This window comes from Phyllopteryx taeniolatus, chromosome 7 (genome assembly GCF_024500385.1).
Source record: "Phyllopteryx taeniolatus isolate TA_2022b chromosome 7, UOR_Ptae_1.2, whole genome shotgun sequence".
Classification (NCBI taxonomy): domain Eukaryota; kingdom Metazoa; phylum Chordata; class Actinopteri; order Syngnathiformes; family Syngnathidae; genus Phyllopteryx; species Phyllopteryx taeniolatus.
The window spans coordinates 3,983,347-4,009,587 of record NC_084508.1 but is presented as its reverse complement, the minus strand read 5'-3'; the positions used below and the strand labels follow the sequence as shown (position 1 = coordinate 4,009,587).

At 44.6% G+C, this 26,241-nt stretch overlaps 1 protein-coding gene across 3 annotated transcripts; it reads left to right on the top strand.

The window, feature by feature from the left end:
- Nucleotides 1–8,409: 8,409 nt before the first annotated feature.
- Nucleotides 8,410–25,989, top strand: LOC133481371 (desmoglein-2.1-like). Of its 3 annotated transcripts, XM_061780612.1 has the most exons (15): nt 9,155–9,282; nt 13,526–13,647; nt 14,566–14,691; nt 14,909–15,064; nt 15,514–15,655; nt 16,643–16,803; nt 16,878–17,012; nt 17,891–18,076; nt 18,164–18,432; nt 18,691–18,833; nt 19,248–19,469; nt 19,550–19,792; nt 20,438–20,568; nt 20,653–20,892; nt 21,785–25,989. In XM_061780612.1, the coding sequence occupies exons 2-15, from the start codon at nt 13,606–13,608 to the stop codon at nt 22,712–22,714; spliced, it is 3,126 nt and encodes a 1,041-aa protein (XP_061636596.1). In that variant the 5' UTR covers nt 9,155–9,282; nt 13,526–13,605; the 3' UTR covers nt 22,715–25,989. The 3 variants fall into 3 exon arrangements, with proteins under 3 accessions (XP_061636595.1, XP_061636596.1, XP_061636597.1); XM_061780611.1 differs by lacking the exon at nt 13,526–13,647 and having other exon boundaries at nt 8,410–9,282; XM_061780613.1 differs by lacking the exons at nt 9,155–9,282; nt 13,526–13,647 and adding an exon at nt 9,314–9,489.
- Nucleotides 25,990–26,241: the final 252 nt, after the last annotated feature.

The window sequence follows — 26,241 nt, the reverse complement described above, 5'->3', positions numbered from 1 at the left end:
TGAAGACGGCAATTATGCTTGGTGAAATTGGTGAAGCGCAACATGACGACGCAAAAATGTATTTTGACACGGCGACAAACGGCTCGAGCAATAACGCCAACGCTGTCGCGGCCGAGCGGGGCACGGACCCGCAAGTTCCAGAAGGTGGCGCTGTAGCGCTCCACGCACACTACACACATTTACACACATTTATTGTATGTGCTACACGTGATACAACCCGAAACCCGAACCCATGATACAAACCACTTTTGAAAACCCTAAACCTAGTTTTGAGAGAGTTAGGGAAACATAATCCAGACTTGAACCCCTAATTCAAAACCATACCCATGGCTAAAGACCCTAACTCCAGTTTGAAACAGTAACATTGGCTTGAAACCCTAACCTAACCCAAATCCCGTCTTGAAACCTTATTTTCAACCACCGTCCGACATTTGAAACCCTAATCTTAAACCCGAACCCTTGTTTGAAACCCAAACTCAGTCTTCAAACCCTAATTTGAAAGCTTTATTTTAAAGAATAACCTGAGACAATAAAGCGGTCTTGAAGCCCTAACCTTGTTCGAAAAATTCCAAACATTACTCTGACCTGAAACCTTAGAAACCTTAACCCTACTGTGAAATCCTACTTTAAAATGTAAACCGAGTTTAAAACTGAAATTGATTCTTCTCACCGGCCTTGAAACCTTAATTCTGGCTAGAAACCCTAACCCGAGTCCTCATTTGAATTCAAATTTTCTGTGTCGATGGTGTGTCGGATGTGATTTGCCATCATGAAATAAAAAAAAACCTCCGCCGGCTTTGCTTTTTTTTTGGTCTCCTGTTCGTGTCTTGGAACGGCGTCATGTGACCAGGCATTTATTTTTTTTACATTTTTATTTATTTTTTTTTTTTTTACGAGGAGTGGAGGACGCTGCATGTTTGAAGACGGCGCTTTAATGAATAATTGAGAGCACGTTCTCCTGTCAGCGCATCACGGGCCATCTTTGATTCAAACACTCGGGGACGTCCCGTTCCCCCGAACATCCTCGCACCCTCCCGCCGTCACTTCACATCCTGATAAAAAAAAAAAAATCGTAAAATCTTTTCCACCGCCGTGATGAGAGCGTCAGGAAGACGGCGTGAGGCTCAAACCGGGACGCCCCAAAAAACAAACACAAACTACAAACACAACATCAATAATAACAAAAAAATGAAAAAAAAAAAAAACACACAAAAAAACTACTACAACAGCACCAACGATAAGATACGAAAACAAAACGACGACGACAGGAAATACAAACCACAATTCCAATGGCGTTGTGTCACGGTGTAAAATGGAAATAAAAAGAGAACACAATGGTTTGCAAATCCTTTTCAATCTATATTCAGCTGAAAACGCCACGAAGACGTTCTTATTGTTTTGCAAATATTCTCTCCTTTTTGAATTTTAACGCCTGCAACGCTTTCCCAGAAAGCTGGGGCAGGGGCAACGCAAGACTGGGGAAGTCAAACCAAATCTGTTTGGAACATTGCGCGGGTCAACATGTTCGCCGATGTCACGATTGGGTAGAAAAGGAGCGCGCCCGAAAGGCTGAGCCGACTCGTCGTCGCGGTAACGATAACCCAGTTCTAAAACCATTATTTGAAACCCTGTTATGAATTGCAAATCCAGACTTCAAACCCTAATCGACCTACCCTGATACAGTCCTATTTTACCGCTGAATTTGTTTTCATATTTTTACGCACGAGGTCAATTCGCCAGTTAGCGCGAACAACGTTAGCTCGTCCCTGCCTGCCAGTAAATCGGGATTTCTTTTTTGAATCACGTTCCTTCGCGTGTTCTGAACATTCAAACATAACACTGAATTATGAATTGGCGCTTATATATTTAAAATGGAAATGTTTATCGGCAGAGCACTCCCCCCTGGTGGCCGAGTCCCGCGGTGGCGACGTTCCGCGTTAAAAATCCACGAAAGCGCGTTGACACGACACTAATCTCAAATCCTGATTTATGCTGAATTATGCAAACGCTCGCATTTATCACTCGAGGGGGGAGGAGATGAATAATACAATGATTTATCTTCACCGCTAACCCAGGCTTGATACCCTAATTTGACAGGCTAACCCAGGCTTGAAACCCTACCCTCGCATTATTGGCCTCACAGTGGTGGAGGATCAGATTCAGATTTTGATATGGTGGTGCCTTGAGAACACTCGCGTCTCAAATCAGCTTTCCCCATTGAAATGAACAGAAAATGCCATTAATGCGTTCCAGATTCGCCAAAGAATAAAAAAGTCTGTATAATTAAACAAAAAGAGCAACCTATAGTATTGTATTAATATAATTAAATAGAATGTTAAGAATAAAACAAACAATTTGTGCATCATGATTTCATGGTTCAACGCCCTTTGGCATTGTGCCGCGCCTTCTGGTGTGCGCGTTATGGCCACCTGGGGGCAGTATAATACAGACATGCGGATATACATGGAGACGGAGTAATATTAGTTATTCTTTGTAGAGGATAAAGAATATATGCCTGAGAGTATGGTTATATTATCTGTGATGTGTGACATTAATGCTATTTGTTAGCACGTCTATGGCATTTTGTACTGCTTATTCGCATTTGTTAGCTTTCCTAAGGCAAAGCTAACGGTTGCTTTACACACACAAGGTGTAAATGTCTTTGCGTCGCATTTCGTTTTGACAGCAAACTTCAACTGGGAGCGGCAACAAAGACGAATTGCTCACTGTCGCCAGCGATTACGATCTGCGACCTTCGGTGAAAACAAAGCGAAGGCGGCCCGCCGTCGCGCACGCACGTCTTCGTGTCTTGACTTTCGATTCCCGTGCGCTCGTGTTTCCCTTTCACAGGAAGCCGTGGCTTCAAATTCATCTTCCTTCGCCACAAAGCAAAACCAAACAAACAAGACAGCCGAGTGTTTGGTTGGCTTTCCTCTTCCGCTGCTGACGGATTGCGTCGTAAACAAGAGGCCTTAATGAAATCTTTCATCAGCAGCTGACGGGCCGCCGGGGACCGCCGCCCGCCGTCTAATGCGCCAATTCATTATGAAAATGACGGCGCCGGCGGCCATTACGCGCCCGCGCTGATTGCATTATGGGGGCGAAATAATTGAGGCGCGGCGAGCGCGAGATGCTGCGGATCGGCTGAAGGATGTCGCCCGTAACGGCACGCCGCCCGAACATCAGAGACACGAACGACGTGCGCGGCCAACGCTTTCGTCCTCACGCTTTGCGCTGGTCTCGGCGATTCTTTCGGTGTAGTACCACCTGGTGCCACAACATGCCAGGCAGCACCAAGAAGAGAAGAAGATGCATTGAAGGTCTCCGGTCTCTCTGCCCCGTCAAATGTCTCACGGCACGAAAAATCTGCGTTTCATTCGCCGTTGTTGCATGTGTTGCTGCTCTGTGTGCATTCCAGAATTTGATTCAAGGTTTATAATTACTGTTAACATCTATGCTAATTTCAGTTAACTAGTCTATGATATTTCACATTACATGTTAGCATTAAGCTAGTGGACGTTCGTTAATACTGTATGTGGTTTTACAGAAAACTCATTTCTATTTATACTACGAGAAAATGCGAGTTTTTTGAGATACGAGCTGTCGTTCGGCCGATTTTTGTGTGTGCTTTGACTCGCGAGCACAAATGTGAGATTTGAGCGCTCTATGGTAACTTTTCCCAGAAAGTGAGCAATGCAATTCTTCGCAGAGGATAAAGAATATGTTATGTGAGCTGTCTTAATGTGTTGCAACTCCGTTTGTGATTAAATGTGTGTGTAAGACAAAGTTGTGCAATGTGCAATTCTTTATTTTATATTTACAGCGCGCGTGCCTCGGATTTTTTTAGTTAATACACGAGGATATCGTTAGCCTAATAGCATCGTTGCCTAATTCATTTTTGAACATTTTGAGAAAACCACAAGAAATTCAACAAAATGCTGTTAATTGATGTGTTGTAAATATAAAAATATTTGCAATATTATAGTAATATTATATTCAATTGGTCAATTTATTAATTATAATTAATGGTAAAATGATCAGGTTTTTTTTAGTTAAAAATGATTTGACATATACACATTTGAAATATAAAAAAATATATATTTTTACCTTATCTACAAATGACCTGGCCCATCTGTCCATTTTAAAAATCGCGTGCCCGTCAGCCCGTAAATTTGCCAACGCGCTGCAGGGGATATCAAAAGTCTACACACCCCGGTTCAAACGCCAGGATTTGTGATGTGAAAAAACGAGACCCTGGAGAACAGCTGAACTTTATTTGGGGTTTCAGAGGCTCTTGAACCGCTGGCAGGTGTTTACTGACGTCCCTTTTAACATGAGTTTGAATGTGATTGGTTAATTGTGAACACAGCCACATCCCCAATTCGAAGAGGCTGTGCACACTTTTTTTTTTGTGTAATGTTTACTTGCTCTCTTCAAAATATTTCTCCCCCCGCCCCCTCCACATTGAGTTGTTGAACAAAAACCTGGCTTTTTATGTCGATTATGTCGTTTTAGCGATGCATGAAGTTATTTGGCAAGCAAAACAAATTAAAAATGATTGAGGCTCGGTTAGCTTTGTTGTTTTAGTTCAAAATAAAATACTGTACTAGTTTATCATGATTTTCAGCCAATTGTTTTTTCTTTCAGTCGACGGGAATTCTTTCAGGTCCGACCTAGTGAGCTTCAATTTGTTTTTTATTCCCAGTTTTCTCGTAGGCAACAAATTATTTCCCAGAAGCCTCACTGACACAAACTCAGAGATACATAATAGTTGACAGTGAATATTAAAACAATCCACAGAACAACAACAACAACAACAACAACGGCAGGAGCTACAAGAGAGTCCGACATATTCTCAGGCTGTAGTATGCAAGTCGAGGCCTGCATCATGTTTGGCAACAACCAACTGAATCAAAAATATAGATTTGTATATAACCCTAAAATGGCTGCTTCAAACCAAAATGGCAAACTTCCTGTGTCTTTTCGGGCATGGCTTCTTGAGACTTTTTTGTAGGTCTACTCACGATAAGCCTGTCCACTTCCTGTTGCTAGGTGAAACTAGCTCCGGGCGCTGACTTTTTCCAAGCCATTGTATTTGATTTGATGTCGGAGCATGTTTTTCTTTCAAACTGTGTCATTTAATCGCGTGCATGGATTTGTGGGTTTTGGGTTGCATGCATGATCGCACTGGCGGGGGGGGGTGTCAGGGTTGTCGGCCAAAAATAGATTCCGTGTCGTATTTTGCGGCGATGCTCGTTAATGCTCGAAGGCGTGCGCTAGAGACCCGGTTTTTGTTTTCGTTTTTGATTTCGATTAATCGTGACTAAGCGTTTGTTTGTTTCAAGTTGACTTCACGCTGCAGCTAAAAAGCTTTTATTATTTTATTGAATTTTTTTATTATTTTCATCCATCCATCCATTTTAAAAAGGACAAACACAAACGGAATGTGAGACTTTAAAATGAGAAGTCGTCGTCATCGGAACGAAAGAGGGACTGGTGGAATGTAATAAATAAGTAAGTAAACAAATAAAGTTGCGAGTCAGCATCTCCTGTCTGGCGTCCCAACTTGCAGCGGCGCTCATGAATATTTGATGACATCATTTTGGGCTGTCAAGTCACATGACAAGACACGCGCGTGTTATTGATTTACGGCTGAGGCGCACTTATTGTCTTACGGTGTCACAAACGCGGTCGTTCTTGCTTGCCGCGTGCGTCGTTCATGATGCAGCAGCATGGACGTCATCGAGTATGAACGATATCGCGATGTGAATGAATGAGAATCGTTATTATTTTTTTTTTTAAATCGCCAGCCTCCAATAGCGGTGACGTCACGGTCTCAATTCTTCGCGTCTAACGAGGCGCGGCGGGACGCTCGATCGGAGGCGCCGATTCCCGCCGGTTCAGGTGGGCCGCGCGCCTCCCATCCGTTAATTCCGTGAAATGGCTTCGAGTCAAATGAGGACGAACGCGTTTGAAGGAAGCGCAATTAGCTCCATCCGAGCACGCGGCAGCTTTGGTTCCGCTCATCCTTACGTGGAACTGACACTGCACACACGCGCGTGAAGTCACATGAACATTGTTGAACGCGTGCACACGCACACACGTCCCCTGAGAGTGTCCCTGCCATCCCATCTATCGGCGCATTTATTTTTACCTCTTTAATTAGCTGCCGCGCGTAAACTGTTCCTGCGCGCCACCTAGATTAACAAGCGCCACGTGTACACACACCGAACCTGCCTGTTGCGCAACAGCGACAATGCAGGAACAGGAACAAACGTGTTTTTAACGTGTGAGTACTTTTACTTTATTTGATTTAATTATTATTTTTTTATTTGGTGTACAATGGCAGCCATTTGGAATTGCGTGGTTTAGCTTTTTTGGGGTCTTAAGCGATGTGTTAAACGGCGTTCCTGCTCCTGCAGCGTCCCAACCACGGGATTAATTAGCCCGCTACTGAAGTGTTAGTGGAAAAGTGGCGTTCAGACGGCGTCAAAGTCAGCGGCCGGTGGCGGAGGCTTGGGCAAACGCGTCGCAAAAGTGTTGGCGCTATTACTGGGCTAATTAGCTTAGCTTCAAGCGCCTGGGGAGGGAGTTAACCAAGCAGAAGGCTTCCTATCGATCAAGCGCATTCCCTCAAGATGTTAGCGCCTCACGCTGCTGGGCCCGTTTACGCTTTTATGTCGACACTTCGGCAAATGAGCGCCACTCCGATTAAGGTGTCAATACGCGCGATAAGATTGGGCCTGCTGAGGGGGTTTTATTCAAGCGAAAATGCAGACGTCGCTGCGTGTCAACGTTGAGATGGGTGAACCTTTCAATGAAATGCGCTAGCCATCTGTTAGTTTCGGCTGCCGCGTAACTAGCTGAGCTAGCGCTTTTCAGTCGAACGGGCGCGTTCGAAAGGACAGCGTGCTGTAGAATGCAAAAGAACAACAAGAAGTGGAACAACAACAAGAACAACAAAAATAAATAGGAAAACAAGAATAACAAGCAGGAAAACAACAAGACCGGGAAGAAAATGAAGAACAACAAAGAGACAAAGAGGAAGAAGAACCAGAACAAGATTAGGAATAGAAGCGAGTTCAAAGAACTACAAAAAAAAAAAAAAACAGGAAAAAAAACCCAAACAAGGCAAAGAACAACAAAAACTAAAAAAGAAGAAACATGAACAAGAATAAAGAGAAGAACGCTAAGAACTACATCAAGAACAACAAGACGATGATAAAACAAGAAGCAGACCAAGAACAAAAAAAAAACAGGTTCAAGAAAAGTAAGAACAGGAACAAGAACATGAAGAACTACAACACGGAGAAAAACAAGAAGGCAAGAACTGGAACACGAACAAGAAAAATGACAAAAGAAAGAATAAGAATAAGACTAAAATCAACAGGAATAAAAGTCAAATGTGTCATATCCTCTAACATACGAGTTTATTTACAATTGTAAAAAAAATTTTAAAATGTGACACATTTTTTTTAAACCTGTTTTTTATTTTCATTAAGGGACACTCACATTTATTTACAATTTGAAATTAGAAAAACAAAATGTGTATTATCTTCTAAGATTCAAGTCCATTGACAATTGTAAATTCAAATTCAACTCAATTTAACTTTTTTTTTTGTTTTTGTTTTTTACATCTGACAAAAATATTGAAATAAAGTGTTTTATTTACATTTACATTTTTATTTGAAAGTCACCCAAAAAAACGGGTGCTGTCCCACAACATTCTGCCAGCAGCATTTTATTTTATTATTACAACATGTGGCGGGCTCAAAACGTTTGATGCAAACATTCCCCAATGAATTGTTTGTTCCTTACGATAATCGCCACCTTGCACAATACAAATAAAAAGACTGCAAATAATCATTCCAAAGGAAAAATGGCGGTAATCCATTGCACGTGCGCGTGCACACGCATGCGCACTGGTGGCTTTGCCTGTGAATATTCACCTCGATGCAGGTCATTTCATCCGCAGGGCATTGAATCGATGGCAACGGGACGCTTCTGTTTGTCTTAGAAGACGTTTCGCTTCTCGTCCGAGCGAGCGAGCTTCATCGGTTCGCGCGACGAGGATTCGATAGGACGCGCTCGCCCACTGTTTGTTTGGAAAATTCAACTCGTAACCGACTAGCGGGGTTGACTTTTTGGAGTGGGAGCGAGACCTCCGGCCTCCGCTCACAATCTCCAACAGTCGAGGCCACGCCTCCCTGTCCCGAGTGTCTTGGGACGTAACAAGACGCCGTAGTGACGCTGCGATATTTGGCTGTTACGTCCTCCCTCGTCCCCTCATGAGCGCAGAGCGTGCGGCTGGCTGACGGCTCGTTAAGTAGCGACACCTACTGGCCTCTTGAGGAACTGCATATCAAGTACAGCACATACTCAACAGTGTAGATAGCAAATAGTCTCACTTTGTGTGGGTGTGTGTGTGCAAGTGTTTGTTTTTGTGTGTGTCTGAGTTTGTGTCTATGTCTGTATCTGTGTGTACAAATGTATGCGTCTTGTGTTTATGTGAGTGTTTTGATGTGTGTGTCTTTGATGTGTGTGTGTGTGGGGGGGGGGTTGTTAGTTTCATGTATGGGTGTGTTTGTGTGTTTTACGTGTGCTTGCATGTCTGTATTTGTGTGTACAAATTTATGTTTGTGTGAGTGTTTTGGTGTGTGTCTTTGACGTGTGTGTGTGTGTCGGGGTGGGGGTTGTTAGTTTCATGTATGGGTGTGTTTGTGTGTTTATGTGTGCTTGCTTGCATGGCTGTGTTTCTGTGAGTGTGTGTCTGTCTGTATTTGTGTGTACAAATTTATGTTTGTGTGAGTGTTTTGGTGTGTGTCTTTGATGTGTGTGTGTGGGGGGGGGATTGTTAGTTTCATGTATGGGTGTGTTTGTGTGTTTTACGTGTGCTTGCATGTCTGTGTTTGTGTGAGTGTGTGTCTGTCTGCATTTGTGTGTACAAATTTATGTTTGCGTGAGTGGTTTGGTGTGTGTCTTTGTCGTGTGGCGTTAGTTTCATGTGTGTGTTTTCTGTGTGCTTGCACGTTTGTGTGTGTGTCTGAGTTTATGCGCGTCTGTATTCATGTGTACAAACGTAGTGTTTGTGTGTGTGTGTGTGTTTACGTGTGTGTGTGTTTTTTTTTCTACTCTTGTGTGTGTGATTTAAGAGAATTGTGAATGGCCATTGTTGCATGTTTCCGGTCAGGGTGGCCTGTTAATACACGCGCTTTTTCGTCCTCCTCTCACCTGAATGAAATTGGACTCTGTGCTCCTGGTAGCCATACTTCACCCGCCTCAGTAAGTAACACGAGAATTGTGTCAAACCAAGTGCACACTGGACTACACACTCGAGCGCACTTTTCAAAAGCTGTAACCAGAAGATAACGAGACCACTGACCTCCAAACAATCCGGAGAGGACATTTCATACAGTACGTTTTAGAAGTTCTGACGGGTCTGACGGGTGGAGGAAGAAGAGTTGCTAGCGGCTCAGCATGCTAACAAGGGTAAGTTAGTTTTAGGGCTGTCAATCAATGATTATTTTTGTTTTAATCGCGATTAATTGCACGATTTCCATAGTTAACTCGCAATTAATCGCAAATTAGGTGCACATTTTTTTATCTCTTGTAAATTTAAAATATTTGTTTTAATATGTTGGAATACTCTAATCGGCATATGATTGGATAAATTCAAGCCCAGCACAAGTACTCTAAAGCTGTTACTGTTCTGTACTATAAAAGTAAACAACAAAAATAATTAAACACATGAATACATTTACAATATAACATATACTTAAATTGCCAGTTTAATGCTAACGCACAATGCAAAACCCTGAAAAAAAAAACAGGCATTAAACAATTTTGGTCGCATTGTGTGTGGTGTGCTTCGATAATCGCAACACAGAACACCACATACATAAAGATCCTATTTTGCTGCCGAGCTCCAAATCTCACGTGATCAAAAGTGATCTCACAAAACCGAAGAAGAAGATCGGATATGCGCCAAGTGCTTCTGAAATTTGCCGGAGCCGGGAGCCTTGCAAAATGGCGATGTCCCGGAAAAACGATTTGCTTGGCCGGATTCTGTTCCCCATCACAATTCACGCTTAACACAGATTAAAGGGAATTTTAGCGTTAAGCACACATACATTTCAACAGCCCTCATTAGTATACAGTCTTCAGTCTCTGTCTCTATACCAGAGTAATGTAAGCGCAACACTCACCTTGTATACTTATTTAGCTGGTTAGCATGCTGCGCCGCTAGCAACCCGTCAATCACCTTCTCTATAGTAACCAAATTGCGTGCACACTAACTTTGCTGGTTGTTACGCTAGCATGTCTTCTCCTACCGTCTCTATAGTTACCAAATTGCGTGTACACTAACTTAGCTGGTTAACATGCTGTTACGCTAGCAAGTCTTCTTCCACCGCCTCTATAGTGGCCAAATTGCGTGTAGGCTAATGTAGCCTGTTAGCATGTTGTTACGCTAGCAAGTCTTCTTCCACCATCTCTATAGTGACCAAATTGTGTGTAGGCTAACGTAGCATGTTAGCATGTTGCTATGCTAGCAAGTCTTCTTCCACCACCTCTATAGTGACCAAATTGCGTGTAGGCTAACGTAGCCTGTTAGCATGTTGTTACGCTAGCAAGTCTTCTTCCACCGTCTCTATAGTGACCAAATTGCGTGTAGGCTAATGTAGCCTGTTAGCATGTTGCTACGCTAGCAAGTCTTCTTCCACCGTCTCTATAGTGACCAAATTGCGTGTAGACTAACTTAGCCGTTTAGCATGCTGTTACGCTCGCAACTCTTTGGGCTCTATTTTCGTGACTAGCGCAAGTCCAGCTCTGCCGCTTGGCATAACTCTGCGAGGAGGCGGGTCAGACGGGCTGCCTCGGGATCTAAACGCCTTCTGTGCTCTGATTGGTAGAGCATATTGACTGGCAGGAAGATAGAGTTACCGCACTAACAATGAGCATCTGTTCCTAACCCCCCACCGTCAATCAAAGTGTTCTCCCACGGCAACGTCCCGTTGCACTTTCCCACCACATATAGAAAGCGTACACCTGTGACCTGCATTGAATAATTCATATTTAAACACAAAGAGTGCTTATTATATGTGCCAACATGTCAGCGCACGCAATTTGAAATATTTGTGTGGGCGCAGATTGAGTCTCGAATGTTTGCATTGGACTTGAACGCATGATGGACTTTTCTTTAGAAACCTCACAATGCACCCAAGGTGTGCATGGACTGATGACTTTTTGATTGATTGATTGAGTAATCCAGAATGAATGCGTGTGTGCACGCGTGTGTGCGCGCCTTTCCGACCAGTACAACCAGTTTTGAGGGCTTTGAGGCCCTTTGCGGTCTCCTGGGGTTGACGGAGATTTGTGCAGTGTTCAACAGCTAACTTGTTAACACAATTAAGACAATTATGCAGATTGGATAACATCGCTCCACGATGTTGTGCGCATTGCCGGTTATGTTCCAGGGAGCTACGCCACTATTTACAGTCCCCCTCCGAAAGGATGGGAAGGGCAAGGTCAAAGGTCAAGGCCTTTGTTTTTGTCGTATACTGAAGACATTTGGGTTTCAGATCAAAAGATGAATATGAGACAAAAGTTCAGAATTCCAGCCCTGCGATTGGCTGGCGACCAGTTCAGGGTGTACCCTGCTTCTCCCCCAACGATAGCTGGGATAGGCTCCAGCACCCCTGAGAAGCAGGGTACACCCTAAACTGGTCGCCAGCCAATCGTTCATTTAACAATGTCTGTTCCAATAGTTTTGCTCAGTTGAAAAGTGGGTGGCTTCAAACAAAAGGTGCTCCGTCGTGAGTGGTCGAACGCATCTACAGTCGATGTAAATACCGTGAAATGAAATTCTGAACTTTTGTCTCATATTCATCTTTCGATCTGGAACCCAAATGTCTTCAGCATACAAGGAAAACAAAGGAATTGACCTTGCCATTCCAAACCTTTTGGAGGGGACTCATTTCTGCGCACACATGTGGTCGTTCCACAATGTCGTGTACATCCATATTTGTGTTCTTGAGAGTTACACCAGTAATTATTTCTGCCCAGTCTGCCTTTGTTCTTTCCATTTTGCATCATTTCCTTCCAAAACGGTCCTTTTTTCCCCCAGTAACACTTACTTGTGATCACTCCACAATGTTGTGTGCATCAACATTTATGTTATTGGTAGCTATGCCACTTATTGGTTCCCACCAGTTTGCATCGCTTCTTAATACTTTACGTGTACATAGGTTTTCCAAAATATCGTAGTGACTTTTTCCCAGTAGATTCGGACACATGGGCGTTCCACAATGTTGTGGGCATCAAGGTTTCTGTTCCGGGTTGCTATGCCTCTTATAGTATTTAGTTTTATTTCTTGATGTTTCATCGGATTTCTCCAAAGTAGAACCTTTTTCAAAGTAGATTCTGACATGTGGTCGCTCCACAATGTTGTGTGCATCCCTGTTCGGGTTCGAGGGAGCTACTCGACTAATTAGTTCTGACTTGTCTACCTTATTTTTTGGGATTTTTCTTAATTTTTTTCCCAAATAGGTTCTGATGCACGGACTCTCCACAAGGTTGTGTGTATCAACGGACATATTTTCGCAGCTCCAACGTAGTTATGTGAAGGGTTTTTGACGCCTCATGTTATATCATTTTTTTTTATATCTGTATATTTTGCAATGATTCAAATTTGCCAGGAGGACTGTTAGCTGCCCGTGGTCGAACAGCAACTTTGCAGTGACAGAAATATGTCGAGCAGTTTTGCAGCAGTGACACTCCCGCATTCAAGATGGAAAAACACCGCGCCCCCCCCCCCCCCCCCCCCCCGCCGGATACAGCAAACATTTGTCGTACGACTCGTTTGACAGATTCCGACAGATTCCACTTCGATCGGTACGTCCGCCTCGTCGTCATGCTTATTGCCCGTTTATTGCTAGTCTACTGCGAAAACCGTACTCGTATTTTCAACAAATGGAACGAAAGTGAGGCGGACTGGAGGGAACAAGTTAAGTCACAAAGCTCTGCGGAACGTGAAAATGGACTCACAACATTGTGGAGAGACCACATAACTGAGTCAACTAGAAAATACAAAATGGGACTTTTTGGGAGAAACGGAGCAAGTGAGGCAGACTGCGGATAACAAATATGTGACTTAGCTTTCTGGAACTTAAACACGAACTTAAACTGCCGTTGTTGGCAGTTGACAAGTCACGTCAACTGCTTAAAAGTGTGTTTAAAAGAAAACGCAAAAAAAAGTCAAATATGCATTTCTATATACAGTATGCACTTATATAATGTGTGTGAGGGGAAAAAATACAATGTATTAATGCACTTTATTCATTCCTATTGAATTGATGTTTCAGGCAATAATACAAGTGCTAATTGATATTGCGATTTTTTTATTTTGTATTTTTTTTCATGGAGGTGCTTGGGTTGTTTATGGATAGGCGGTCCTGATCTGTCGTAAGTTCACAAGTGGTTGCACGCACGCATAAACACGCACGCACATGCCCCCCCCACCCCCCAGACGGCGTTCCGCTGCACAAAAAGCGTCCTTGTCCTTTCCCTCATCTCAGACTTCAGGAGGACCTCCTGCAAGGCGTCATTATGGTCCGAGTGGCTTTTCCCGCGAGCGTTTTGATGCTCACGGTGAGTGATTTTGAATGATTGATCACTGAATTGTTTGTTTTCTTGAGTTGTGTTTGTCACGGACGTGAGACACACGCTTGCCGAAACAAAAAAAGCAGGCCAGTCGGCTGACAAAGAAAATAACTGATGAACTAATTGATCGTTAATGTGTGGAAAGGACATGAACAGGTGTACGCTGGGAAAGTAGACGGGGTAGAAATGATTCAACCTACTTAACTCTTAAAATTAACCTACCTTAATTTCCAAGGGTCCTTCAAAGATGAATTTATCCTAGGTTTTTTTTTTTTTTTTTTTTTTTTTTATAATCAACCCCGGAAGCCAGTTTTATTTAGCAACGTGAAATTTGGTAGACATATCCGTCATGAGAAGATCCACAAAAAGTCTCAGCAAGCCACACTAGAAAAGACGCGGGAATTGTCTATATTTTTAAAAATGGTCTGTTTTTACATTTTACGGCCATTTGGACATTTTCAGGCAAACTTGTCTTGGGGATTTGTTGAAGCCTGTTTCACTTCGCGACATGAAATTTGGTGGACATGTCTATCATGACGAGAGCGACCAAAAAAAAAAAAAGTCTCAAGAAGCCCTGCGCATGAAGACACGGCGGGAAAGCTGCGATTTTAGTTTCAAGCAGCCATTTTAGAGGAATTTGGGGCATTTGTTAAAAAATGATTTCGTCCTATGGATTTTCTACCAAATTTGTACCGCACGTATTGGACAGATGGACCATGATAAATCAAAAGAATTTGATGTTTTTGACAGAAAAGGGCAGCAAATTTCGGCGAATCGTCATAAAACACCAAACTCTCGACTCAAACTTGATCTTGGCAAAATGTAATTGAAATGTAAATATGTAAATACGCGGATTTGAACGATAAACCTGCTCCTACTGACGTCACGGACATGTTTGTTGCCCAGAGTGCATTTATGGGGACGGTCCGCTCCGGGAACGAGCCGCCGGTCCGCAAAAGAAGAGAATGGATCGTACCCGCGTGGCCAGTCAAGGAAAATGTCGATCACACACAAAAGGAGTCCATAGCCAAGGTGAGTTCAGACAGTATCACTGTTGTCCAATAGAGGGAGCTCTACTGCACGACATTTAGAAAGCGAGTGTCTACTCGACGTGACATGAGGATGGGAGGGGACAACTACAATCGTAGCCGCAAAATAAACATGACATGCACTCCAAATGCTCATTTGTGGCCACCAAGTGGGTATAATGTGCCCAATATTCAGTCGTGTTGTGTTGCGTCTACTACAGATTCGATCGGATTTCCAAGTTGACAGGGACATCAGCTACTCCCTGGAGGGCGTCGGTGCCACCCAGTACCCCTTCAACGTCTTTGTGGTGGACCCCAAAACGGGACTCATTCGCGTCACTCAAGTGCTCGACAGGGAGGCCATCGACACCTACAACGTGAGTGAATCTCAATTCAAAAACTGAGTCCCGTGGTAATAGTGAGCCGGTGTACCTAATGAATTGTCTTGTAATCACTAGTTGTTCCCCAAACTGTGTGGTGCATATTTGGGATAATTATATCAAATTTACATTCTTTTTGGGGACTTTTTTTCCTCCATGTTTTTTTTTTTTTTTTTTTTACAAAATAAAAAAAAAAATGAATATGAGCATCACCTCTATAAAATAAAAATTAAAACAAGAATTGAAGACAAAAAAAATTCAACGTAGCTATATGCTAATTGTGCTTTAATTTTTTTTTTTTTTTTTTTTTTTTTAATGGGGTATGCCAACGCTGTTGGGGTACAAAAGGGTTTCCTGAAAAAAAAAAAAAAAAATGTAATGTAATACCTCATATCGACACATGGTGATGCTGTGGCATAACTCAATTCACGTCCTCGTTGTTTCAGCTGTTGGCCATCGCCAGGTTCAACGACGGCGCCGAGGCCGAGAAAAGGATCGACCTACGCATAAAGGTGCTGGACGAGAATGACAACGAGCCGCAGTTTGACTCCACGGATCCCGTGGACGTGTACGAACGGAGCCCTGCGGGTGAGACAACAGATGAGCAACAAGATTTAAGTCCTACACGTCCATTCAAGGTCCATGAAAGTAGAATTTTTGTCTCTTGTAGACTTGATTAGTTAACCTTATAAGTACAAGAGACCGTAAACTCCTGCTTGATTTTTATTTGTATGAGTGAGGTAGTTTTAGTGTGAATTTCCGATATCGCTTATCCCGATCAGGGTCACGGAGAAGTGGGGCCTATCCTACGGTACCCTGCGATTGGCAGTAGGTATTGGCAGTGTAACCCGCCTCTCGGCCAAAGTCAGCTGGATTAGGCGCTGACAAACCTCAAAATCATGTAGATGCACCAGTACGCCATCAGGACACCATCAGTGACACGTCATCTAGGGATTTGGAGACAAGTTGCAGAACCACCCTGGTCCTGACCATTGCGCAATTCAACGTAAACTGTGGCGGAACAGCAAAAAAATGTTGTAGTCTCAACAGATATGATAGATAATACGGATGCCCGCCCTTATACACATTCGCATCAAAATAGCTTTATTCTTGTGGTGGGTTAGTGCTAGTTAGGGTTAGGGATTAGGTATAGAGAGCAGGGGTTAGGGTCAGGGAATAGAGATATACAGTAGAAAAGAATAAGGTTTAAGGATGGGGTCCAGATATAGCAGTTAGAGGATAGGGTTATGAATAAGGATATTGGAAGGGGTTGGAGGTTCCGATTAGGTGAGATAGAGGAGTTAGGGATGTGGAAAAGGGTAGGGTTGAGGGTTAGGGTCAGTATCAGGGTTAGGGTTAGGATAAGATATACACCAAACAATCCTAAACATGCCAGGTGATTTGCCGAGTCTTGCTGTTCTACTTCAGTCCTGTAGGTGGCAGTGTTGCATTTCAAAACGTACAGCTCCATGAGCTGGATCGTTCGGCCTGCTCGGCAAACTATCACGGCTCCTTGGCAGAGGAAAAACCTATGACATACTTGAGTTCCATGTCATCTGTAGCTGTGCTTTCCAGGAACGCCCGTCACAAGAGTCACCGCGACTGATGCCGATGAACCTGGCAATCCCAACTCTCAGCTGCTCTACACCATCGTGAAGCAGGAACCCCCTCACAACATGTTTCGCATTAACAAAGACGGAAACATCTACGTGGACAAGTCCACTCTGGATAGAGAGGTACCAGCTCCTCCCAAAGAAATGACTGTGTGAAACAAAAAACGGTGCTGAAAGTTGTTGTTTTGTGCTGTCAGGAAACAGACCAATACTTTGTAACGGTGCAAGCTCAGGATCTCAATGGCGACCCTGACGGACTCACGGGGACCAGTACGGTGACTATTAACGTGCTGGACGTCAACGACAACCTTCCGACGTTGGAAAAAGACCAGGTACTTGCCATATTCATATGACTATGCTTTGCGATTGGGTCTTTCAGTCGAGCCTGCCACGGTCACCGGTCATATCGTTGGTCATTTCGCTGGTCTTGTCATTGATCATATCAGTGGTAATGTTCATGATCAAGTCATTGGTCATGCCACTGGCCATGTGATAAACTCTCACTCGTCTGGTCATTGGTCACGCCAATAATACGTTTATTTTATAGACTGCTTTACAGGGTGCTCAAAGACACTATAGATGATAATGGCCCAAAATCAAAGAATCTAAAAACAAGAATGACATTTACCAATCTGTTTGAAATTGAATTGGTGAATTGAAGGTGGCGGGATCTGAACAGTCACATAGGCGTTTGACGAGTGAGTTCCAGAAGGGAGGGGCAGAGATGGCGAAGGCTTCTGCCCCCCAGGTTCGATGCTTGGTCTGGTGAGGTGGACAGAGGAGGTTGGCGTTTGCTCCTCAAACTGAGCTGCGGGAGGGTGTGTGGTGGTGGAGGACATCGGGGAGCTAGTGTAGGGGTCTGATTATGGAGGGCTTTATAGGTAAGGAGAAGAAGCACTTAACTGGATGCCTTGGGGAGTGGGGAGTCAAGGTGGTTTCTGGAGGACGGGGCAAATGGCCTGCGGAATTCTGGCAATAGGTTTGAGGTGAAAGAAAGCTGTTGTTGTGATGTGGTTACTGTGGCCCTCGAAGGAGAGGTTGGTGTCCAGAATGACTCCAAGGTTGTGGATATGAGGAGCGGGAAGAAGGGCGGGTGTCGTTGATGGAGATGCAGAAGGCAGAAGTCATGTCACCGGTCATCTCAACGTCATGTCAGTGACCATGTCATTGGTCATGTGATAAACTGACTACTGCTGTGTTTTCCTTCTAGTACGAGGGCAGCTTTATGGAGAACACGCAGGGCGTGGAGGTGATAAGGATCAAAGCTCAAGACTTGGACCTGGAGGATACGGAAAACTGGCAAAGTGTGTTTGATATCGTCAAAGGCAACGAGGCCAAGTATTTCAGCATCAAAACAGACCCAAAGACCAACGAGGGTGTCCTCATGCTTGATAAGGTGTTCTCGAAACATCAACAGTGCCACACAGCCAATCCCTGTAAGCCTCTATAGTAGCAGTTTAGAGAAATATGTACTGTTTCACAGGCTGTGGATTACGAGGACGTGAAGGATCTTGTTCTAGGATTGACCGTGAGGAACAAGGCTCCACCTTATGAAGGACTTGAAGAAAGCACGACCTATAAAACTTATCCCGTCAAAATCAACGTACAAAACCAACGTGAGGGTCCATATTTTGACCCTAAAGTCAAAGTGGTCACTTTGTCGGAGGGAGGCAGCACCATTAGTATTAATGATGTAATTACTCGCTACCCGGCACTAGATGGCGACACTGGGAAACAAGCTGAGAAAGTCAAGTGAGTGTCTGCGGGCTCGTATTTGTTCCATGAAATCGTATTAATTTATTCCCAACAATGTGTACTCTTAATTTCTGCTGTTCTATTACATCGTTGTATAGTATTGATGGTTTCTATAATTGTGATGTGATACTGGAGATGGTAAGAGGAGGATTAAGTCAGGTAGGTTCCCACTTGAGGCCAGCGTACAAAATGCATGGAACGCCACTGGGTTCTGCACAAGTATGAATCACGCTGATTGTATGCGGTGTGTTGTAGGTATCTTAAAGGTTCCGACCCCGACAACTGGCTCACCATCGAGCCGAAAACCGGTGACATCACACTGAACAAGATGCCCGACAGAGAGTCCACTTTCTTGGTGAACGGGACCTACTACGCTAAGATACTCTGTATTTCCGAAGGTACGCAAAGACAATCGCAGTCTAATGTCCATTCCACATTCGAAAATAGGTAGTTGTACTTTCAACTTCTTACTTTGTCAAAATAGGGTCGTTACGTTTTTTTCATCTTCGCGGACGACAACACAACGTGAAAAAGACGTAAATAGAGACAAGTCAAGTCCACTGCGGTTGAGCTCTTGGCGTTTTATAAGGCGGGAAAAAACAAGGACAGTAGTAACATGAGAGCATTAACGATGACTGCAACACAATCGGAGGTGCAGAGATCCAACCAAGGCCTTATTTGAGAGATTTGCTTGATCTGAATCAGTATTCTTACCGTTACCAGAGTCTTTTTACCACACGTATCTGTACAGAACCTCTACTTAAAAGTACAGAGTCTAAGTACTTTTTGCCACTCCTGATTCCCACAAACAGACATCCCCTCAAGCACCGCCACCGGGACCGTGGCCATCCAGGTGGAAGACTTCAACGACCACTATCCCACACTGACCAGCACCCTCCAGACTCTGTGCATTCCCGACGACGCCGTCATCGTCACCGCTGTCGATGAAGACGACTACCCTAACGGTGCTCCTTTCACCTTTGAAATCATCCCAGAGGGCGCGAAGGGAAAATGGCAGGTGGAGCATCTCAATGGTGAGGAGACAAAGTCTGCTTTGGATCTCAGAGGACTTTAATCTTCAGGCCAAACCTCATGGATGAATGTGTGTGGGCAGATACTGCAGCCATCTTGAGGGCTCAGCACTCCTTATGGCCTGGTCTCCACGAGGTGGAATTATTGGTGAGGGACGAGCAGGGGGAGGCGTGCCCGGAGCCGCAGAAGGTGACGGTCCAGGTGTGCACCTGCGAGGACCGAGTGAGTTGCGGAAGCCAAGGCGGAATGGGTCAGCCCAACAAGAGGTCCGCGTTAGGACCCGCAGGCATCGGATTGCTGTTACTGGGCCTGCTGCTGCTACTGCGTAAGTGGGATCAAACCGGTGTAAAAGTTTGCTGGAAATTAGTACGTCAGGAGTGGAGTATGTCTATATTTCTTCCAGTAGGGGGAGCCCACGAATCTCTTGATGACAGCACCTTCATCACGCACATGCACCCACACATACACGTTTGACGTTCGACATTCAAGATGTTTGGATTTGGCTCAGAATTGCGTGTTTTATGGCGAGTCATCAAACTTTGCTACACTCAATGACATTAACTCAATGTTTACAATATAGTATCTGCCATCTGTTTAGTCTACAGGGCTCATATTTGGTAACAACCCGAGAAAATCTCTCGGAGGAGTTCATCTTTGAAGGACTCATGGGATTATCCAAAAGGAGCCGATAATGGCTCCTTTCAAACTGAATGGGGAGATATCGTTTGTCTTCTCAGGCATGACTTCATGAGACTTTTTTGTGGGTCTACTCATGATAAATGAGCCTACCAAATGTGATGTTGCTAAGTGAAACTGGCTTTGGGAGCTCAGTTTTTCAAGAAATACTAATGGGTCACCTATCTTTCTCATGTGTCGTTCAAATGTGGTAGCAATCAGAAAAAAATCTCAAATCTAATCTTCATATTAAATTGATAGAAGATATTATCAAACAAACGTGTTGTTGTTCCAGTTGTTCCCCTGCTGGTGCTCTTCTGCCAGTGTGGTGGCGCTGTGAGGCTGCCAGTGGGTGCGGCGGACATACCATTTGAAACCAAGTCACACTTGGTCAACTACTGCACCGAAGGCCAGGGGGAGAACGCGGTCAGTCCCGATCATTCCACTGACTCTTGAGGACACTTGTTTGGTTTTTGACTTCTGTCCGTCCATCTGGCGGGTCTGTGGCAGGAGGTTCCGCTAAACCTCATGCCGACAAAGATGGTGGCCGAAGACGTGAGGGATCGCATGAACCAGTCGGTCTTTGTGGACGCCTTCGAGGGAAACGTGGCGCAGTCGTGGGCGAGGAGGCAGGGCAACGCGAACGCCTTCTACTCCAGGTTTGGGGGTACAGCGGTGGGAGGCCAGGCCACGGCAGCGTACGACAGCATCGCTCTACCGGAACACCTGCTGGCGCAATACTACCAGCAGGTGAGAAATGGCTATTCGACCAGTGGTGGACTTTCTCTGCTGGACTAAAGACTATCAGGAGCATCGACCTACATTCGAAGAGTTCAAACGCAAAAGTGAACATCTCATTGTTAATTTAGTAAAATGAATTAAGTGCCAAATTAATTTTGTTGAAAACGTCTTTGATCTGATTTCATAGCAAAAATCGACAACTCCAAAACAATATGTTTTTCTGAAACAGACAAGTTAAAAATGTAAAAAAGTATAATATTACACTAAAATGCTAAGTACTATGCTTTCTGAATCAAAATGAGGAACAAGTGAGTGTACCAGAACTAGTCTCTTGAGCTAATCCTTCAAATGGATAGAAAAGTCACATTGATTGCACAGTCACTTATCTTCTCCGTTGCCGCTGTCCTCGAGATCCTGTCGACCCACTTGATTGCGACCAATGTCGGCGAAGGCTTCCTTGTAGGATATGCGAACCCGATCGCGAACACCAATCTCACCGATGGGTTTCATGAACTCTTCCACACAACTAACCATTGGTAATACAGTTGAAAGTTATGGCATTTTATGCACACTTTCAATCACATTCGAAGCTTCAGCGAGTTGATGAGGAATCACGGGGGAAGACATGTCTGAGGATGTACGTTATGAATGACGAGTATGTGATTACGTATAGGTTTATGATATGGCTTAAAGGAGATGACCTAGCTGTAGTCCAATGTGTATGGCACTCATTTCTGAAATAAAAGCTTGGTTTCTAAGAGGTTTAGAAGAAGTTGTTCGGTTCGGAAGGGACATTGAAGCCTTCTATGCTGAGTGGAATTTTTACCGACATCGGATCAACCGCAGTATGAATTATGACTGGAGCAGTTGTTTTCACATTTTTTTGGTCATGTTTCAACAGAGGGTGTACAGCAGAAGTGGCGCAGGCAGTTTGGCGGAGAAGGACGCTCAGTTGAAGTACAACTTTGAGGGCCAAGGCTCCTCGGCCGGCTCGGTGGGCTGCTGTAGCCTCCTGGAGAACGACGTCGACCTGCAGTTCCTCGACCACCTCGGCCCCAAGTTCAAGACTCTGGCGGAGGTGTGCTGTGGCCAGAAGATCCAACAAGACGTCTCGCCGCTGCCCACAAAGGTTGTGATTGAAAAGAGTCCGGAACTCCCAAAGCTGCCATCAGTTGTCCCCAGCGTAGACCCGACCATGACACAGGTGGTGGAGGAAAACACGACTACGCGGAACCAAGGGATGACGGCAGTGATGGGAGGGATGGAAAACCAAGGCCAGATGTTCTTGCTTCAGCAGGAGCAGCCTCTCTACTACACTGCTGCTGCCCCCATGCAGTACGTAGTCCAGCCACAAGTCCAGAACACCATGCTGTTGGCTGAGGCACCAGCTACCAACCTCCAGGGTGTGGTTCTGGCAGCACCTGCGCAAGGCATGCTAGTGTCCAGCAGACACACCAAGGAAGCCGGCGTGGTGCTGGTGGAGAACCCCAAGGTCCAGACCAAGATCCACGCAGGAAAACATCCTGGACTCCAGAGCATGGTAGTGGTGGAACGCAAGCTCCCTGTTGGGTCTGTTAAAGGTTTCAGAGGGAGCCAAACCTCGCTGGTGCAAGGAGGTGGAGAAGCTGGGTGGATTTCTGGTGCTCAACGAGTCGTCCTGGTGGAAGGCTCATCCAGCGGAAATGAAAGTGTGTCCCAGAAGAGGAACAACTCTGGATCTGTAAAGTCCTTCAACATCAAGGGCACCACCACCAAGTCCACTGGACCTCAGGTGTCTTTTCCCAGAATCCCAACATACCGCAAGGTGGTGGTGCAGCAGACACGCAAATAACGGATTTTGGCCATGCGGCGTTCCCAGCAGAGACGCAACATGGATACTTCTCCCAACTGGATTCGGAGTCGAAGGGTGACAGAGTCAAATCACGCTGACTGAAGAACACCCTCAGAAATCCCCTCTCTCTTATTTTTGGTATGTGAAAAGATGTTTTTTTTTATGCACTTCCAAGCAAAAACAAGGAATGTACCCCACCCCCACATCGCGTGAAATGAACGTAAGGTCGCTATGAATGCTTGGCCCGGCCGGCGTGATAACGCCATTGGCCAAGGGCCAATGAGAGCGAAGCTGTTTTCCATATTTATGTTGAGAAAATGAGTGATCCGATAAGCGCAAAGGTTATTTACGTGTTGCATATTAAATGAGAAACCCGGCCATGAAAAAGACCGATTAGAACAGCTTGAAAAGAGACTTTCTGGACATTTCTAATTATCTTGCAAAATTGATCAAAGGACATCGAAGATTATTAAAAAAAAAATATATATATATATATATATTTTTTTGCTGGACGGGAGCCTTTAAAGTCGTTCAAAATGGTAAAAAGCTAAAAAGAATTCCAAATAAAAGAAAAGCGCAAAGCAAGTGCACTTTGGGTGTGTCGGCGCTGAGATTTTGTGTGCTTGTGCATGTGTGAGCTTCCCCCTTGCAAAACCGGTTTCAACCCCCCAACACACACACACACACACACGCGCGCACACACACACACACACACACACACTCATCGCCACTTTTTCCCGGTGCCACTGCAACGCTTCATTATTCTCATTTGGTAACATGAATGAGTGCAAATGTCATTGATTTCATTTATGTGTATTGTTCATATTGTCGTGAGCAGCCAAACTTGTGTTCTTATGTCGCAGTTATCGCACTTTATCTCTTTCGCCTCGCTATTAGCTCGTCATACCAGAGTTATATAATTACGCAGTATTCAGCATTTCGATGACGGACACTGTCGCTTTGTTAAGACACACCTGTGGAGGAGGAAAAATCCAGCAGGTAGCAAGGCCACGCCTCGTCTATCCTCGGAAGCTATCGAATTCCAAAATATTGAAAGTGTCACTTTGACAAGGTCAAATGAAGTGTTATGGATAAACATTTGAGAGTCACTGATGGCGAAGCGCTACACTGGCCTGACTTTGGTGCGGGCAGCGTGGGTTCAGTTCCCAGTCAGTGACTGTGCCAATGGTTGTCCGTGTCTATATGTGCCCTGCGACTGACTGGCGACCAGTCCGCCTTTTGCCCGAAGTCAGCTGCGTAGGTTAATATTTGTAAAAACATTGGCAACATTGGCTAGTAAAACGAGTTGTTTTGATGGACGACTTCTTTTGGGCGCGGTCGCCAGTGTAAGGCTTAAGTCCGAAGTCATCATCATGTGAGTCAATTGAACGTGACTCATAGACTTAAGTCCTTGTTTATGCTCTCAAGTCACGTCAACACCAAGACCTGCTCCTGCAGGGTAGAGTGCACTCTCCGGGTCGGGGGGAAGAGATCCTGCCCCAGGTGGAGGAGTTCAAGTATTTCGGGGTCTTGCTCACGAGTGAGGGAGGACCGGAGCGGGAGACCGACAGGCGGGATCCGTGCAGCGTCTGCAGTGATGCGGACTCTGTATCGGTCTGTTGTGGTGAAGAAGGAGCTGAGCTCTCGATCTCCGTTCCTACCCTCACCTATGGTCACGGGCCGTGGGTCGTGACCGGAAGAACAAGATCGCGGATTCAGAGTTGAGCCGCTGCTCCTCCGCATAGAGAGGAGCCCGATGAGGTGGCTCGGGAATCTGATTAGGACGCCCCCACCCGGACGCCTCCCCGGTGAGGTGTTCCGGCCACCGGGAGGACACGCTGGAGAGACTGTCTCTCGGCTGGCCCGGGAACGCCTCAGGAACGAAGCGTCTGGGCTTCCCTGCTTAAGCCGCCGCCCCCCGCGACCCGACCTCGGATAAGCCGAAGACAATGGATGGACGCTGCAAATCTGAAAAGCTGGTTAGCAAACGTGTGCTTAAAGGCATTTAAACAAAGTGATGGCGTTTGTATTTTTCCAAATTTTGACGCCAACATTTTCCCACTTGCTGCAAACGAACATTGGTTGCCAATATCGGTCATCGGCCTCCTTGCCTACTAACAATCGGTATCGGCCCTAAAAAAAAACAAACATATTGGTCTGTGTCGAGCAAAAATGATCACTTAAAAATCTGGCCAAAAATTAGTGAGCCATTTTTGCCATCTTGTGACCCAACGCCTCAAATAATGTTCTTCTTACATTTTTTCCAACTTTGACCACAAACCGACTCACTTGGCGAACCGATCACGAGGCTTTCGTGAAACTGAGCCGGTGACACACGATCTGACAACCAAACTGGCCCGACCGCTGAGGCGGCTGTTTGTTTCCAACGCCAGCGGAAGCCGAATGAGCTCCCGCCCACGAACTCACCGACGCTACTTTCTCACTCGCTTACTCACACTCTCTGGGCGTGGCGCTCCTGTCAGCAGGTTTGGGCGAGACGGCGATTCTCTTCGAAACGTCGGGCGATTCTTCGTGTGACGTTGACGCTTCCGACGTCATGTGGAGTCAAAAAACACGACAGGAGATTCGACGGGATGCGTCGTCGATGGTGCATTGGAAGTGTATTTTGTATGTAGCACATTCAAAATGACCTCCAGTAAACTCGAGGTACATATAATAAATATGTTAAGAATATGAAATAATACACTTAAATAGTAATAGTACATCAGAGATGTATAGAAATATGATGTCAACTTGCTACATGAGAGGCGTGTCATGAAATATGAGGTACTATCCTAATATGTAATATATTCATTCATACGATATGACATCGATATGCGACATTAGGATATGTGAATGTGGTCAATTAAAGAATGTAAATATTCTACATTCAAAGTGTATAGACGTTAAAGAGGTATGTGAATATGACACATTAGCGGTGTACCGGTATACAGTATGATGAAAATATACGACATTGATGAATGCAATATCATATATTAAAGATGTAACAGACATGAAATGTGTATGCATTAAAATATGATGTAATTATGCTGCATCAGCGATACATGATGTAAATGTGACCAACTAGAGGTATCGATAAATATGTCAATATTCTACATTAAGGGTGTGTGGATATTAAATAGGACGTGAATATGATATATTAGGTGTTTACATGAAACACAGTATGATGTAAATAAGCGGAGTTGCATTAAACATGATGTAAATGTGATACATTAAAGGTGTACAGGCATTAAATATGATTTTAATATGCTGAATTAGAGATGCATACATGTAATATGATGTAAATTTGGTCCATGAGATGTGCAGATATGAATTCTAATGTAAAAATGACAAATTAAAGGCGGATCGACATAAATGTAATGTAAAAATGCTCGATTCAGTTGTTTCCGTTTGGTGCGTTTTGTGGTGTCGCACAAAAACGTTCTTGCTTTCAGGGCAAATTGTTTTTCCTCTGACGAAGAACAATGATTTTATTTTATTTTTGTTAAACCGACTCTGCCTTAATA

Bases quoted from the DNA above. Each gene is read 5' to 3' on its own strand.
- LOC133481371 (XM_061780611.1), top strand. From the start codon at position 9,163: ATGGCCATTGTTGCATGTTTCCGGTCAGGGTGGCCTGTTAATACACGC. The intron at 19,470-19,549 runs GTGAGGAGACAA...GTGTGTGGGCAG, and splicing joins GCAGGTGGAGCATCTCAATG to ATACTGCAGCCATCTTGAGG. The intron at 19,793-20,437 runs GTAAGTGGGATC...TTGTTGTTCCAG, and splicing joins GGGCCTGCTGCTGCTACTGC to TTGTTCCCCTGCTGGTGCTC.